A 16,107-nucleotide genomic window follows, 5' to 3' on the forward strand; every position below is an offset into this window, starting at 1 on the left:
ACAACGTATAACGCTTACTACTTGCTACTATTCGCCCCTGGTGATCTCTGCTTGCCACTGCTGGCCTCTGCTGACCACCGCTTATATTTCTGACAACCTATAACGATTACTACTGACTTCTGCTAACCTCTGTTGGTCTTTGCTGATCTCTGTCAGCGTGTGCTTGTCTCTGCTAAACTTTCCTGGCCTCTGCCGAACGCTACTGACCACTGCAGGTATTTCTGATAACGTATAACGATTAATACTTACTACTGCATACCCCTACAAGTCTCTGCTTGCCTCTGCAGGTTTCTGCTTGCCTGTGCATGCCTTTGCTGGCCTCTGCTGAACACTGCTGACCACCCCTGATGCTCCTGACATCGTATAACAATTATTACATACTACTGTTCGCCCCTACTGATCTTTGCTTGCCACTGCATGCCTCTGCTGGTCTCTGCTGACCGCTGCTGACCACCTCTAATGCTTCTGACAACATATAACGCTTACTACTTGCTACTATTCGCCCCTGGTGATCTCTGCTTGCCACTGCTGGCCTCTGCTGACCACCGCTTATATTTCTGGCTACGTACAACGATTACTACGACTCCTGCCACCCTCTGCTGACCTCAGCCAACATCTCCCGACCTAACCTGGCCTCTGCCAACATCTCCCGACGTCAGCTGACCATCGCTGACCACTGCTGACCGTTGCTGACACGATGTAATATAATATAATATGTATATATGTATTAAAGTGTTGTATAATGTAAATCTATGGCAATAAATGATATAATTTCAAAGAATTCTATGTGTTCTCATCATTTTTACCCTTCTTTTCCTATCGAAATCATTCCCTTAGTTATAAGACACTCCGAATCTTTTAAAATTTTCTAAGTTCCTCGGAAAGATTTCAAATTTCCCGCCGCCAGGAATTTTTGCGATTTCCTGAAACTTACCGGCGGCCCTGAAACTTCTCGGAATCCCTGAAATTTCCAAGAAGTTTCAGGCAGCGGCTAAAATCCGGCCTGAATTTTTCGGCAAAAATTTTAAAAAGCCGTTACGTAATATTACGTAATATTACGTAACATTACGTAATTTTTGCCGAAAAATTCCGGCCGCGAGAAATTTTCAAGAGCTATTACGTAATGTTACGTAATATTACATAATGTTACGTAATATTACGTAATTTTTGCCGAAAAATTCCGGCCGCGAGAAATTTTCAAGAGCTATTACGTAATGTTACGTAATGTTACGTAATGTTACGTAATATTACGTAACGGCTTTTAAAAATTTTTGCCGAAAAATTCAGGCCGGAATTTTAGCCGCTTCCTGAAACTTCTTGGAAATTTCAGGGATTCTGAGAAGTTTCAGGGACGCCGGTAAGTTTCAGGGATCCGAGAATTTTCAGGAAATCTTAGAAATGGCGTCATTTCTATTTGGAGAGGGAAAGAGGGGTAAAAAATGATTAGAATACATAGAATTCTTTGAAATTATATCATTTATTGCCATAGATTTACATTATAAAACATTTTAATACATATAAATATATTATATTACATTATATCATGTCACAAGTTGTCAGCAACGGTCAGCAGTGGTCAGCGATGGTCAGCTTAGGTCGGGAGATGCTGGCAGAGGTCAGCAGAGGGTGGCAGTAGCCAGTAGTAATCGTTGTACGTTGCCAGAAATATAAGCGGTGGTCAGCAGTGGTCAGCAGCGGTGAGCAGAGGCCAACGGAGGCCAGCAGAGGCATGCAGAGGCAAGTAGAGTCCAGCAGGGCCAAGCAGTAACAAGTAGTAATCGTTATACGTTGTCGGAGGCATCAGGGGTGGTCAGCTGTGGTCAGCAGAGGCTAGCAGTGGGAAGCAGTGGCAAGCAGAGTCCAGCAGGGGCAGGCAGTAGCAAGTTGTAATCGTTATACGTTGTCAGAAGTATCAGGAGTGGTCAGTAGCGGTCCGCAGAGTCCAGCGGAGGCAGGCAGAAGTCAGTAGTAATCGTTATACGTTGTCAGAAATATAAGCGGTGGTCAGCAGAGGCCAGCAGAGGCTGGGAGAGGCTAACAGTAGCCAGTCGTAATCGTTATACGTTGTCAGAAGTAACAGGAGTGGTCAGCAGCGGTCAGCAGAGGCTGGGAGAGACTAACAGTAGTCAGTCGTCATCGTTATACGTTGTCAGAAATTCCAGGAGTGGTCAGCAGCTGTCAGCAGAGGCCAGTGGAGACCTGTTGACGAGAGGTCGGATATTAGTTGTTCAAGATCGAGGAGGGAAGTGTGAACCTTTCTCTCTCGATTCCCACGAGACGGTTCGAAATTACTTCGGACAACTTCGGAGAATCGAGAAAGAGGGCATGCGTCATTTTGCCTTTGTCGGGTTTCCAAAACTCCACCAGCTCACGTACGCGTGATCTGACATAGTGTGAGAGAGCACCTTCGGTGCCTTTCCTGCATCTTTGCTCTCGAATAGAATTTAAGTCTCCAATCGAATTTATATCGAATTCCAGAGCTTATTCGGCGTTTCGAAGCCCTCGCTTGCTCGATGGATCTCGATCGCGATCGAGCGTCGGAACAGCGAGGAAAACGGAGGCTCGACGAGCATCGGGACCCGTGTGTGCGCTCGTCGTTGCCCAAAAATTACGACGCTTTGTTTTCGCGTCCCTGTTTCTGTGCGCCAGCAGCTATTTCTCTTTTTTTTCTGGTCGAGTACGCTGCACTCGTTCCTTTTTTTTCCTCTTCTGTATATGCAGCCGTTTCGTGCAATTCTCTCTCTTGTTTTTTTTGCCCGTTTCCTTGCACACGGCGTCGGTTCGGGCGACGAGGTTTTGATTTGATCGTTCGAACTCGTTTGTCGACGTCGCGGGGAAAGCTCGCTTCGTCTCGTTGGGAATTTTTTTCGAGAGCTCGCGTTTTCGTGCAGTTGCGCCCAAAATTTTGGGTGAACATTTCGTCCGCAGTAAGAGGGAATTTTGAGCCGGAAATGTTTTCGCGATCGTCGAACCGTGAACCGTTGCAATTAATTAAAGAATTCTTTGTCGGAGGCACGAAAAACATTTATCGTCGGTTCGGAGCTACGGAAAGTTTTGTGAATTTTTGGGGAAATTACGAAATTGCGTTTAGAATACGATCCCTCATTTTTTTTTTTGTTACGATGCAATTCCACTCGCATCGCAAATAAAAATATATATGCATTTAAATCCTTCCGTTTCGACTTTATTTAATGAAACTGATAAATGTTATTACCGCGGAACATTCCATCGGGTATTACTATAATGCTTAAGAAAAATGGATAGACTTGTATCTACAGATATCAGGAAACCACTTAGGCAGTCTTGAATGAGCAGCCTTTACAAATGTGAGAATTAAAACTGCAGAATTAATTTTATCTAGCCGCGTAACGATTTTCTAATACTAATTTATGAAGTACATAAAATACTACTGCAAAAATTTACTAGTCCCACAGATGCTCGGACTTGAGTATGTAACCCAAAGTCCCATCACCGTTAGGATTAGAGTTAACAGTAATTTCGTAAGTATTACGATAGTTCGGAAGAAAGGAAAGGCACGATTGTGTTTTCTTAATTAACGTCGCGATAATAACAAACTTTTTTAATTGAAAATATTCTGACTTACTTATGGTTCAAGTATAAACTGATTTATTTGGTATACTTACTCTAAACTTCCGTTGTTCATCGGCGTAGGGGAGAGAAACTTAGAGAAAATTTCGATATCCCCGTCGATCGTAAATCAATTTCGCGGATGATTGGGTGTGGAAACCGTTTGGATCGCGATTCTATCGGCGAGTCCTGCGTGCAGCGAATCTCTCGCGACGAAAGCCGGCTGCAGGAAACCCGTTTCGTTCGTTGCGCCCAAAACGAGGTTATCTCGATTCTCGCCGAATCGCGAGCGCGCACGCGCGTAATTTCAATATTCTGCTCGATTTCTGGCACGTCGACTTCATCGACCACCGTTCGACTCCCACCCCCAATCGATCCTCGCCTTCGATCTCCATCTCGAACTCCACTTGCGTTTAAACCTAGAAAGGGTCGATCTCTACAATCCCAATTATTGCAATTATCGTGGGGGATGCCACCCTTAAGGCTGCAAAAAATAGTAATAGGCCCTAAAAGAAATTTGTTCAAATCCCTCGTACGTTCCTCGATAGTTTGTACAGAGATTTTCAGGAGTCTGGGCTAGTCGACTATTCGAACTATATTCCGAAAATATTTGAACGCTTCTGTAAACAGGGTAATCGCGTAGTTTGGCGAAAAGTTTCGTTAAAAAGGTTGATAAAAATGCGATCTCAGTTTCTCCGACGCGAAGAAGAAGTCGAGGAGGCAGAGAGTATCGATGTCGGGGTAACTTGGACGCGAGGCCGTGGGCAAACAGTGGCAGCGAGTGGTATCGGCCCGTAAATCGAGCTATCGAGCACATTTCGATTTTTTCGCCTAGCTGGAAAGCGTCCGGGGACCGTGCAAGCTATCTTCGCGGGTATCTTTTGCCTGGAAAGTGGAACGCCGCTTCGTCCAGCTCTTTTCTCTCTTTCTCTTTCTTTCTCTCTGAAGTACGCGCGGCGTTTTATCACTTTGCTATCGCGCGTAGCTCGCAATAAGCAGCGGCGGTAGAAAGTACGAGCATTTGGCGGTTGTATTTCAGCTTTCACGATCAGATAGCGGAGGCCGGTGTACGCGTACGACGGCCATTTTATCGCGCTTTTGCTTTCCCGTTTCTCCCTCTGCAACGAACGTCGTCGCCAATTTCGTACGGACGATTCTCCCCGGCGATTTCCAATCGCACTTGATCAGAACTTTTCTTAAAATACACTCGGTAGACGCCATTCCCTATGTTTTTGGCTCGTTCAGGTATTTACACGCTACGAAAAATGCTTTTCTAACGATACTCGTTCGACTCGAATAGTCTCACACCCCATTTCACATCTCGTTTAAAGAATAACATTCGAAGGCTCAGATATTCGAGTAACGATACCCAAACGATAATACTCTCTTGCTCCAAAGTCTATTCGCGGTATTCGAACGAAAAGATTCTACCTTTCAGCAACCCTTTGCGGTTCACAGTCCAAAGTCAATGGGTTTGGCGATTCTTTGGCGAGTTTCTCGGAGCGTACCGGCGGCACGGGATACCGATAACTCAATTTACCGTCAATTACGCGATTGCGATACGGTTAGCGGCGCGATACGATAAGCGTCCCGTTTCGAGGCGGCAGCAGCAGCAGCAGCACGCGCCCGTTACGCGTTTAAACATTTGCATATCGCCGTTTGCAAATTTACGATCTGCCGCTTAGCGCGGAAGGATCGACCGATTCCGGACTTCTGTTCCGCGACCGGTCGGTTTCGAAGTCGCTCCGCGACGTAATTATTCATGCCGCGAAGGAAGGAGGGATCGATCGTTGCAACGGGTGTTGCATTCCGCGCGATACGCGGCCGATATCTGCATATCGACGCGGATATTTATGAACTTCGACGCAGAATCGATCATCCGACACGCGGCGGCTGAGCCAACATTGTTGCCCGCAAGCTGTAAATAATCTGTCGCGATTGCTTATTGAGAATGTTGCGGCAACTGCAACCTTCTGGCTCGTTCCTGCTGATATATCAGCGTAAATACCCCGGCTAATTTACGTTTTGGCTCGGATCTGGGAAACCTATACGACGACTTCGGTCGATGGACGAAAAGCAACGCGAAAGCGGGAACTGATCCACCGTTGGATCCTGTCAAGATGGATGAGACACATACTATGGGACGTTAGATTTTCTCGTTGGTAACATCGTACATTAAAATACAGTCGATTGCGTAAGGGAAGGGTGAGGTTAACGTAAAATAACACTAAGGTCAGGAACGGTTCTAATAAACCTCGACGCCTCATGAAGGCTTTGCTACAATTGCTATAAAACAACCGAAGTATCGCGTAGCTGTTCCTCTTCGGTGATCGTTCCCAGCCTAATGATCGACGCCACTCAGCGGTGAAGATGAAGAATCTATAATATTCAGTATCGACTGTTCCCAACGTTTCGATCAATTAAAAATAGGCCATCGGGGACGCGGAACGGGTGACCTTGGAGTACAATTGAACGCAGGTCTCCGATGTCAGAAGACGCTATGGACTCCAATTGGAACTTGAAAGTGCAATTGAACGCTGATCTAGCGTCCTCCGCGGTGGAACGCTATATTTAGTCGGATCGGGAACCTTGTTCGGGCACCGAGTCGAGTTGTACGGTCGGCGAGCGCGGTTGACCAAGAATTCGTTAACCTGCTCTAATCGTGGCAATTGTGGCGGTGGAGTTTCGTCACGGTCGCAATTCCCTCGAAAGCACGCACGCGCGCGCGAGAAGAAAGCCGAGATCGGACGACAATGTTTCGCGTTTATAAATCAGATCGGAGAAAGTTACAACCCCAATTAACCTCGGTGATACGGGATGACTCGCGCTACGGAGTTCGTTGAACCGATACCCGAGAAACGAGCGGACGCCACGAGCCCTAATCGTTTTGGTCCATTCACCTGATAAGAGGGAACGTTCGACGAACCGAACACGAACGAAATTCACAACCTTCGAAATGCATTTCGCGTTTTCTATGAAAGATAGCGGAAACTCGAATAAAAGTGGATGTCATGGACGTGGCGTGGTACGTGTTCCGGTAACGTCGGTTGCATCACCGGAAGTGGAGGAGTAGGGACGACGCTAGACGACACTCGAGACGTCTACGAGAACGTGATATTCGAAACGAAGTATTTTCTAGCAATAACAATGAGAAAAACATGTAATGTCTAATGTTTGAAACCTGTTCGAAATAAAAAAATGCCCCGGTGGGGACTGTTCGTCGATCGTACATATTTTGCGGTGATTTCTGGGACACTCTATAGACACTGTCGACATCCGTCTTTCGGAATTCGGTCCTGGACCGCGTCTATCGACCGATAAGAGCATCGATAAGCAGATATTTCTCGATTCATGAGTCTACTATGGGATCACTGCACTTTGGGGCGTTCATTCATAGTGCTACGTTTTTCAACATGTCCACGAATCTCGAGTCCGTTTGAAAGCTCCACTTCGCAAGATTCTCGATCAAACGTTTCGTTGGAACTTTTACGATAAACTTTCCAGCAGTGTGTGTTCGCTGAAATGTCCGTCCGTCCCGTTTTATGCAGTTTGAGCGTCGTTCATCGCTCGTTTACGGCGCGCGTCACCAGCGTTTGTTTACGACGTCGAAAAGAGGACGACTCGCGATATTCTAGCGTTTCGAATCGGTTTCGTTGGCCATCGGGATTTTCTCCGGTTGGTCACATGGCCTCGAAGCTTCTTCTTCCCTTGGCGGATCAACGGATCGGTTCGTTCGATCGGGTCACAAAGAAGATTTGGCCGATAAATTGATACCAAACGATTCGTTTCGCACAGTGGTCGACCGTAATTCAATTGTCACTCCACGATGCGCAGTTTCGGGGCGGGCTTCTTTTTTATTGGGGTGATTGACTCCTCTGCGAAGGTCGATAATCGTTTCCTTCGTAACTCGCCGATTGGGAATCGCGCGTTTCGAAAAGTTTAGGCCTTCGAACGATGGTTGAAACGCGTGCTCTATCGTAGCTCGACCGTTTCGAGAGCAATTGAATGCTACTTTCGAGTTGGATTGAAAATATTAATGCGTTGATAAGATATCGCATTTATTTTGTACTTCTCTAACGACACAGGAAACTTATGTAATAAGATAGCTCACAATCTGAACTTCAATTCTGAGATAAACCAAAGTCAAACGAAAACGTAAAAAAATTAAAGATTAAGTACACAGGGGTTAAAGTGTACGAAATTCTTGTTTCTAAAAACAACGTCGATATTTGAATCTTGATACGAGACTCGTAGGTTCTTGCAGAAGACAAATATGCAATATTTGAAAGTGTAAACAACTTTTATAGGAAGTGTACCTAGTGTGGGCGAACGAGGTTGTTTCACGAAATCTAGCCGAAAGTTTGCTCGATTGAAGGGCCGTAGTTAATTAAAAAATGGTGGAAGAAAGAAGCGCGGAGCAACGATTGCTATTTGGGCGTTCACCGAGGGAACGGGCGAATTCGTCTTGAAATTCGTCGCACCCATTTGCATGCGGGAGCCGGTTCAACGAACCCGAGCAGGGGTCAATTCGGAGCGGGCCCTGGAACTTCCTTCAACGAGACCTAACCCCGCGAAACCTCGACCCGACATTGAGGCAATGAATTACGAAAATGATTAAGGGGGAGAAAAAAAAGAGGAGGAGGATAGAACCGTCGCGTTTGGACGCCGGCGCTTACGCATCGGCCGAATTCTGCGACGCGCAAAAACACCGAGCGAACCGACGTCAAACTTGGGTTAACGGTTTAATGAACAGCGCCATTGTCCTGAGAGGTTCGCAGGGAATTGGGCCGAATTGCGTCACGGAACCAACGACGGGAAAGTGAAAATTATAATTTCTCGGTGTACGAAACCCAGTGCTACGTGATCAAAGTCACATCGCTGATACACGAGTGTCGATTTGCCAGAAAGTACGAGGTAGCTTCTGCGTTCGTTCGCCATGAAATTCAACTTGAATCGGTAATAAACGCGACACTATGATATTTCGAACAAGTTTGCTCCGATACTGCTTCCACGTTTCACGGAATGTTCACTTGAATCGCTGGTAAACGTAGTACTACGGTATCTCGTCGAAGTTGAATGTATTATCGTTGAAGAACACTGGTACATTATTACGACGAACAACGTAGTACTACGTGGTTTCGTGTTCGCGACGAACGATATAGTGTCGTTAAATATGCTCACAGAATACTTCTGTGCGACCTATCAATTTATAGTTGACGCACGCGAAAGAGAAAGTGGATGGGAATTGTAATTTCGTGCTATGAGGAACGTGGGTGCTACGTGATCAGTGTCACATCGACGATTGGTCGGAACACGGAATTATAAGATGGACGATTTCGATCGAACAGTTGAGAAACGTAGTACTACGCTTATATGGTGTCATTAGACTCTCTTACAGCGAAGTTCTGCGTGGCATATTAATTTGTAATACACGAACGACAAATGTCGCGCACGTGCCTTTAATTGTTCGCTGATGCGGTTGTATGACTCAGTAATTTCGTTAGAATCGACAGGATGACGCATGGGAATACCTCTTAAAATACGAGCGAGGAAAATGATGAAGTGAATCCAGGAAATTCGAAGTTGACTCGAAAAAGTATAACTGCTGATGTATTATAGAGGAAAGTTTAGAAATAATTACGGAGGACATAGAAGTTCAGGGTGACGCAGGGTTCACAGAGCAGCGATCGACACTTGCGACAAAGAAGTCACATGCATAGATTAGACGTTTACGAACAAAGAACCAGCGATATAAATGTTTATTCGTCGGGAAAAGACGTCTGCTCTCAAGAACAGGTTCCATCCCCAATAACCAATTTCCAGAAATCGACCCAGCGAGGTGTTCGTGGTCCCGAAGATGGCGTGTGATCCCCAGAAACGAAACGCGCCGATAAATATCGCAAAACGAAGTCGGGGTCCCTCCTTCTCCCTTCTGTCTCTCTCATTCACGCCCGGAATCCCCGTTCCCTTCGGTCTGTTCTCGGTCGTGTCCCGTCTTTCCTCCCCCTCGGGTCTGTCGTGTAACGTCGAGTTCAACGAACCCCGGGATGACGTGATACTGCCATGTTGGGAATTTATTATCTGACTCCGTTGTCCAACGACCCCCGCTTTTTGTGTATCGCGACGCATCCAGGCCGCTCCGGGTTAGTTCCTTTCCGATTTCAACGGGGGGAGAATCGGTTACTTAGCACGCGCCGTCACGTGGCGGCCGTCCGTCGGCGTGGATCTTCACGGTTGCAACCAACGGGCCCCGGCTGCGAGCTGGTTCGAAGGAATTCGATGGAATTCGGGCAGGTGGAGGTCAAATATAGAGGTCGAACGTTTTGTACTCTACGAGCGTTGCTCGTAAAGGTTAAACGTCCCCGCGCGCGGGCTTTCGAGGAAAGTCGTGAAAGATAGTAGCGCGCGACGCTTGTGGAGCACGTAGTACTACGTGATCCGTCGATTTTCTGACGCGCGACGCTCAGAATATCGTAGGACCTAGATAAAACATGGTACCACGTGATCCGTTAACAGGCTATTACACCGACTTTTCGACGCGTTGAGTGAATGGACGCGCGGTGGTGAAAATATCGTAGGATTTAATACCACGTGAAACGAAGATAAGACGTAGTACTACGCGACGCGTAGTCGGTTTTGTGATATATTACGTGAATCGATACGTTACGGTACGCGAGAATATCATAAGATATCATGTGAAATACATTTAGATAGCACGTAGTACTGTGTGATGTGTGTTAGATCATCCGTTCTGTGACACGTTGTGCAACTGGTTAACATGCATGATTTACGGGAATTTCGTACGGTGTTTTACCACGTGAAACGCGTATGTCACGTAATACTACGTGATTTGTAGATATCTTGGTAGGTCATCGATTTAGTAACGTATTGTGTGAACCAATGGAATGGTTCTTAGGACGTAGTACTACGTGATCTGCGATGAAAGCTTTAAAATACTGATTATTGCAATGAAATTTTGTTTCGTAAAAACACGATTGAATTCTTCTTTCACTGTGTGTATCAAATTTCGAGCTTTTTATATAATAAATTAATAGTTTTCAGTTCCAATTACTTAACAAACCCAAGTAAGATTGATCTAAGCGTGCTAATGAAATTACTGGGAGTTTGACAGGACCAAAGTAGAATTTTCAAGACAGCTTTCGTTCGTACTTCACATTTCACCGATCTAATTTTGAATATCAAGTTGAAGCCAGAAACAATTACTTTGTTAGAGACTAAATTCCTTCTCAGGTCATTAACGCGTATACGTAGGAAGATTACGGCAACTGTAATCTCAAAAATTCGCGACTGAAATTTCATCTAACGCAGGTGTAGAACATTGTCTTTGTTTACCAGGAACCACTCGCGTTACGTGCGGACAGCTTTTTACTATCGCTAGGAGCGTCGTATTCCGTACGTTTATCTGTCGGTTATTAATATGCAAAACATTCCTTTATGAACTGACGTTAGACGCTTTACAGATATCCTGAACAATTTTAATTATTAATTTAATATTTCGATTACAATCATCCGGTGCCAAAAAATTCAGACAAAAGATTCTTCCAACTTTTCCAGACGTGGTATCTAATAATTTTGGACAAACTATTCTATCGAGAAACGATCCTAGTAATCGAATTTACGTATAGGCCTAAAAATAATCAGCTTTCGATCGAGAAAACAGAAACAAGACATTCTGTGTTCCATCCCCGAATCCCCTGATCGTTTCGATAGTGCTCGATTCCGGTTTAAATGTCGTCTTCGACGTTTTCCCAAGCGAGTCCGAACTGCGACGTCGTCCAACCAGAAATTCACTTCCCTCTTACGAGGCGGGTTTTCTATTCTCCTTGGAAACCCATTGGAAAGTTGCAAGATTGATTCCGCTTATATGGGCTCGCGCGAGTGAAGATGTTCCACGATGTCGCCTTAATCGACGGATCGGGTTATTCCTTGCGCTCCGGCAGCTTTCGAACGGCCTTGCAGAAACCGTTTTCCCGTCCCTGATCGACTCGCCAAACATCCCAGCGGTTGCTGTTGTTGTTGTCGGTCGGATGCAATCGAATGCAGCCGCGTCAGCGATGCAACTCAAAGGTGACGCGGTCAATCTAATCGCGTTTCTCCGCGTTCGTCGTCGTTTCGCGGAAAATATTTCTCTCGGACCTTATTTAAAAACCCTTACTCGGAAGGAGAAGTTATTCGTTTCAAATTTACTTGATTATTTTCGTACTTTGAAAAGGCCAAATTAACGATTCGGAAAATTGTAACTTAACGTTGCCTCGAGGTGCCAGGTAATGAAAATATTTTTAAGACGTTTAATACAGTCGCGAAGAGTTATTTATTACTCGAGTCGAACGTAGCTGGCCAAGCGTTCGATAATTTTGACAAAGGATCGTCTTGGAGCCATCGAGGCGGATGGCAAAGGGAATTTCATCCCTTTTGTTTCGAGAATTTTTCATCAGGGAAAGCCAAGACGAGTAGTCGACTATTTTTTTTTCTCATCTCTGTTCTTATCTGTCTTTTACAAGGAGAATTATTTTCCTCGCCAGTAATATTCTGCGTATCGGAGTCGTTTAGATTAGGTTTTTGTTTCGCCGGGCCATTTCAGAACACTTAAGACGGGCCTGAAGTAATTAAAATTTGTCCTTTTGCCGCAACGATCGTGTCCCATAAAACTCGATGCGAATTCTTCTCCGAGAATTGAGACGTCTTTCGAAATTCATTTTTTGCACGATGTTTTTTCCCTCCCCCCTCGACCGCGGCAATTTATTCGGGATTCAAGCTCGTTAGTTTTCGAGAATATCGGATGGTATACCGATGTTAGTGTCGCGTTTAACGCGAGAACGATTCGAGAACGATTCGAGAACGTCTGGGAGAGCATAGTCGATGAAAGCCTCGACACCATGACTCGAGACTCCTATTAGCGTTTGACTAAATTGACGCTAATGAATCCGGTCGACGAGATATGGAAATGACGAAAATAAGTCCAATCGGAGATGTTTTTTTCGTCTCCGCGTAATGGTCGCGGCTAGCTTGAAAATTTCATTTGAAATCGAGCCAGATCTTCTTTGACGCGGACTGATTCCAGGCGCAACGCGTGTCTGTCTTAATTGCTGTCATGAAATACCTCCGATGAGACGTCATTGTTATTATGAAGGCAATTGTTCTGCATTTCTGTTGCACGACGAAACGAAATGGGTAGAAACACGTGTAAAATTAAAATCTAGCTTCGACCAACAACAATTATCCATGACAAACAGTATCGAATCAGATAATAGTACGCGAAACGTGAATTTCTAGTAGCTTGAATAATTTTTAACATATTATTGATCACGAATAGAGAAGTTTTCTCATAGAAAATATGACGATGTTCTAATTAAAAGCTGCGGAGCCCTCTCCAAATCCGTCCCCTTTGTCCATAGAAGGATTTCGTCGTTAAGATCGTACAGCAATCCCGTCAAAGAGACTTCGTACCAATTTTCGAAGGGTTGGTAGGGTGTAGATTAGCCCGATACCGAAGAAGACGTTGATTGAACCGGCCAATTCAGCGTGTTCCGTCTTTTGTCTGTTGCAGAGTGGAAAGCTCAGCGTTGCAGTTGGTGTACCCGCTGGATTCTCGTCCGGTGCAGCTAATCTTCCGGGGGTTGCAGGTGGTCAAGGAGAAACGAGCCCTTCTCCGAGATGTCTCGGGCGTCGTTAAGCCCGGCGAGCTCTTGGCCGTCATGGGACCTTCAGGTACGACACCAACGATAGATTAAGAATCCTTTCCCCCTTTTTTTCTTCCTCCCGTCTGTTTGGTTTCTCGGCCCACGGTAATCCTCCAATTTCGAGACAGATTGGCTATCGACGGGGCGGGGGGGTTCCCAGTCGATTCTCGGTCGAATCGATTCGAGTCTCGATGTCCCGGGGTATAAGCTCGCGTCGATGGGGAACGCTTATCCCGGTGAATTTTATTTGTCGGGGATTTACGTTTTGCTTCGGTGGCGATTCGTACATGGACGGACCCCGTGTTTGGAGAAGCTCGGGCAAATTGATTTTCCAAGAAGACTCGTGACACGGGGAGGAGCGAATTTTTTAAAGGAATATTGACGAGTGTTTTTCAGCCGGACCGCGTGCCGCTAATTAATTATTTAAGCATAACAAGAAACGATATTTATATTTTTGTGCGTATTAAACGACGGTCTCGAACGTAGATAAAATATTCGCGGACACTGGAGCGAAAATCGCAGAAATATTTTGTTTCATAATTCTACGCGCGCGCGCGTTGTATAGGTGCATCGGGAATGAAAAGGTTAAACTACGATAGCGCGGTACTCTTAAATCACACCGGTGAATATATCGTACACAGATGCGAGAGCTCGCGTATCAGTTCGCACCCGAAGCTCAGACACGTACCTCGCTTGGAAACCGATCCTCGCATCCCAGTCACTCGATCTCTATCCTAAACACTTATCGTTCATACGCGACGCGAGAAAAGTTTATTCACCCCGTCGTTGCGCGGCGACTCACGTTTTGCAACGCGATACACGGCATAGTTTGAAAACGCTGGCCACCGGACTCGACGTCCAACGGGTCAACGACCGCGAATCTTGACCTACTGGCGGACGTAGAAATTAGGGCTGGGGCTACTCGTCGATCCGATTTTATAAGCGAGAATATTGCTAATAAACTACGATCGTTTGATTATTCCGTAAATCAAAATTCTGTAAATCGTGCGAATAGAAATAAGAGAAAATACTACCACAAGAACAGTAGACCCGTAATCGCTTTACGAACCACAGTGAAAGGTCAATATAGCATTTTAATTGTGACGGCTATACCATCGCAACATAGATGAAAAGGTTAATAAAGCATTTATAGACTTACGATCATGGAACAGTTTTTTCTCTATTTCTATTTATCCTCTTCTTCAACGCCAATCCTCGTCAGACGTAACGAGAAAATTCAATGTCCGGGAAAAATTTGAATGGAAGATTCTAGAGGCCAAAATAGGACGAAAATCAAGAATATCAATTTGTTGATTGAGGCTTCGTTAAAAAGTTATTAACGTTTAAAATTCCATATCAACCGGAACATTTTTCGGCGAAATTAAAAAATTTCAAATCGTTCTAAAAAAATTATTTTTAGTTGTGGGGGTCAATTACAATCATTTTTGGTGAATAGACATACCTCCAAAATCCTACGCATTTTCGAGGAAAAAAAATCTTTACCGAAAGTACAATGTCTGACCACAGACAGGAATGATTCCCCTGAAATTTCATGCGTATGTTTAAAACGTCATGACTCCTGAAGGGATTGGACGATTTTAATGTTTCAAAATGCAAATTACGCGTATTTTAATGGAGAATATGTAGAAATTCTAAGAATATTGGAAAAATTGTTCTTTAACCTCGTAAAGTGAGAAAACCCCCATTCACGTTATCGAAATAAATTGTTAGATGAACTTCGCGAGTAATAGTTTATGTATTGTAAACGGGCCTAGGTCTCGTAACGAATAAAGAGGAAGGACTCGATCGTGATGGCGTCGGTATCGGCGCGAAAATTCGCCATTTCTATCTTTAACCGAGGCGCTGTTCGCGCGGTAACGAGACGATTGCGTCCCTCCGAGCGATATTTATCGCGAGATTCCTCGTTCCCCTCGATACTCGTTTAACAAGCCAGCTCGCAACCCCTGCGAGGACGCGGGTACAAATCATCCGGTGCTTTGCTGTTTCACGGTTTGTCGTTAATGTCGCGTCCAACGAGCCACGAGGTGCATTCGCCGCTGTATATCTCGCGCGCGAAACGATTCTAGGAATAAAATGTACCATTGCAGCGCGCGTTTCAGTGCAACGTTCGCTCGGAGGGCGCCGTTGAAACATGGTTTTAACGTCTTTGGTACCGAATAGGTGAACCAGCAACGCTGCAACGCCGGGATGACTTAGACCTTGAGGCCCGAACTATGCACGCGCGGCTTTCTGGGTAATTGACAGTCGCGGAATAGTCGTTGAATAACTTGGATGCAACCGACGTCGCTACAATGCTTTATTTTTATTTCGACTGGGCATAAATCTGTCGAAAATCCACAGCGAACAGACACAAACATATGGATAAGTCAGTGGTCTGGGTTAGAAACACCGGTACTTGTACAGATAGACCGGACTAAAATACATTTTCGAATTTAATGGCCTCGATTCGCCATTGTGACTTACATTGGGAGACTCTATTGCTTTTTTAACTGAGTTGCTGACATCTATGCAATTAAATAAATAATTTACGAAGACGATATTGGGATCAAAAATTGACCCTGTTTATGCAGACCCAGCCAGAATTAAAGTTTCATTACATATTAAAATCAACATATTTTTACATTCATAAGATATTCGTAAAACAAATCTATTTCTTTTCGTGACCATTCCTTGTACGAATAAATCGAAACAAAATTAAATAATGTACGTTTGAAACATTATTTGAAATTAAATCGTACGTCAAGGGGTTAATTTCGCACATACAATAATCGTAAGTTTGTTTTCCAATTTATCGCTA

At 44.9% G+C, this 16,107-nt stretch overlaps 2 protein-coding genes across 4 annotated transcripts in view; one reads left to right on the forward strand and one right to left on the reverse strand.

Moving 5' to 3' along the window:
• Positions 1-16,107, reverse strand: part of Evi5 (ecotropic viral integration site 5) — a 472,270-nt gene that overhangs the window by 165,969 nt on the left and 290,194 nt on the right. The window lies entirely within an intron of this gene.
• The window catches only part of E23 (ABC transporter G family member E23), a 171,633-nt gene that overhangs the window by 130,433 nt on the left and 25,093 nt on the right, over positions 1-16,107 (forward strand). For all 3 annotated transcript variants that reach the window (XM_076771885.1, XM_076771886.1, XM_076771887.1), the window contains one exon: positions 13,157-13,317. In XM_076771885.1, coding sequence (XP_076628000.1) covers positions 13,157-13,317 — 161 coding nt within the window. The remainder of the gene's footprint in view (positions 1-13,156; positions 13,318-16,107) is intronic.

This window comes from Colletes latitarsis, chromosome 8, assembly GCF_051014445.1.
Source record: "Colletes latitarsis isolate SP2378_abdomen chromosome 8, iyColLati1, whole genome shotgun sequence".
Classification (NCBI taxonomy): domain Eukaryota; kingdom Metazoa; phylum Arthropoda; class Insecta; order Hymenoptera; family Colletidae; genus Colletes; species Colletes latitarsis.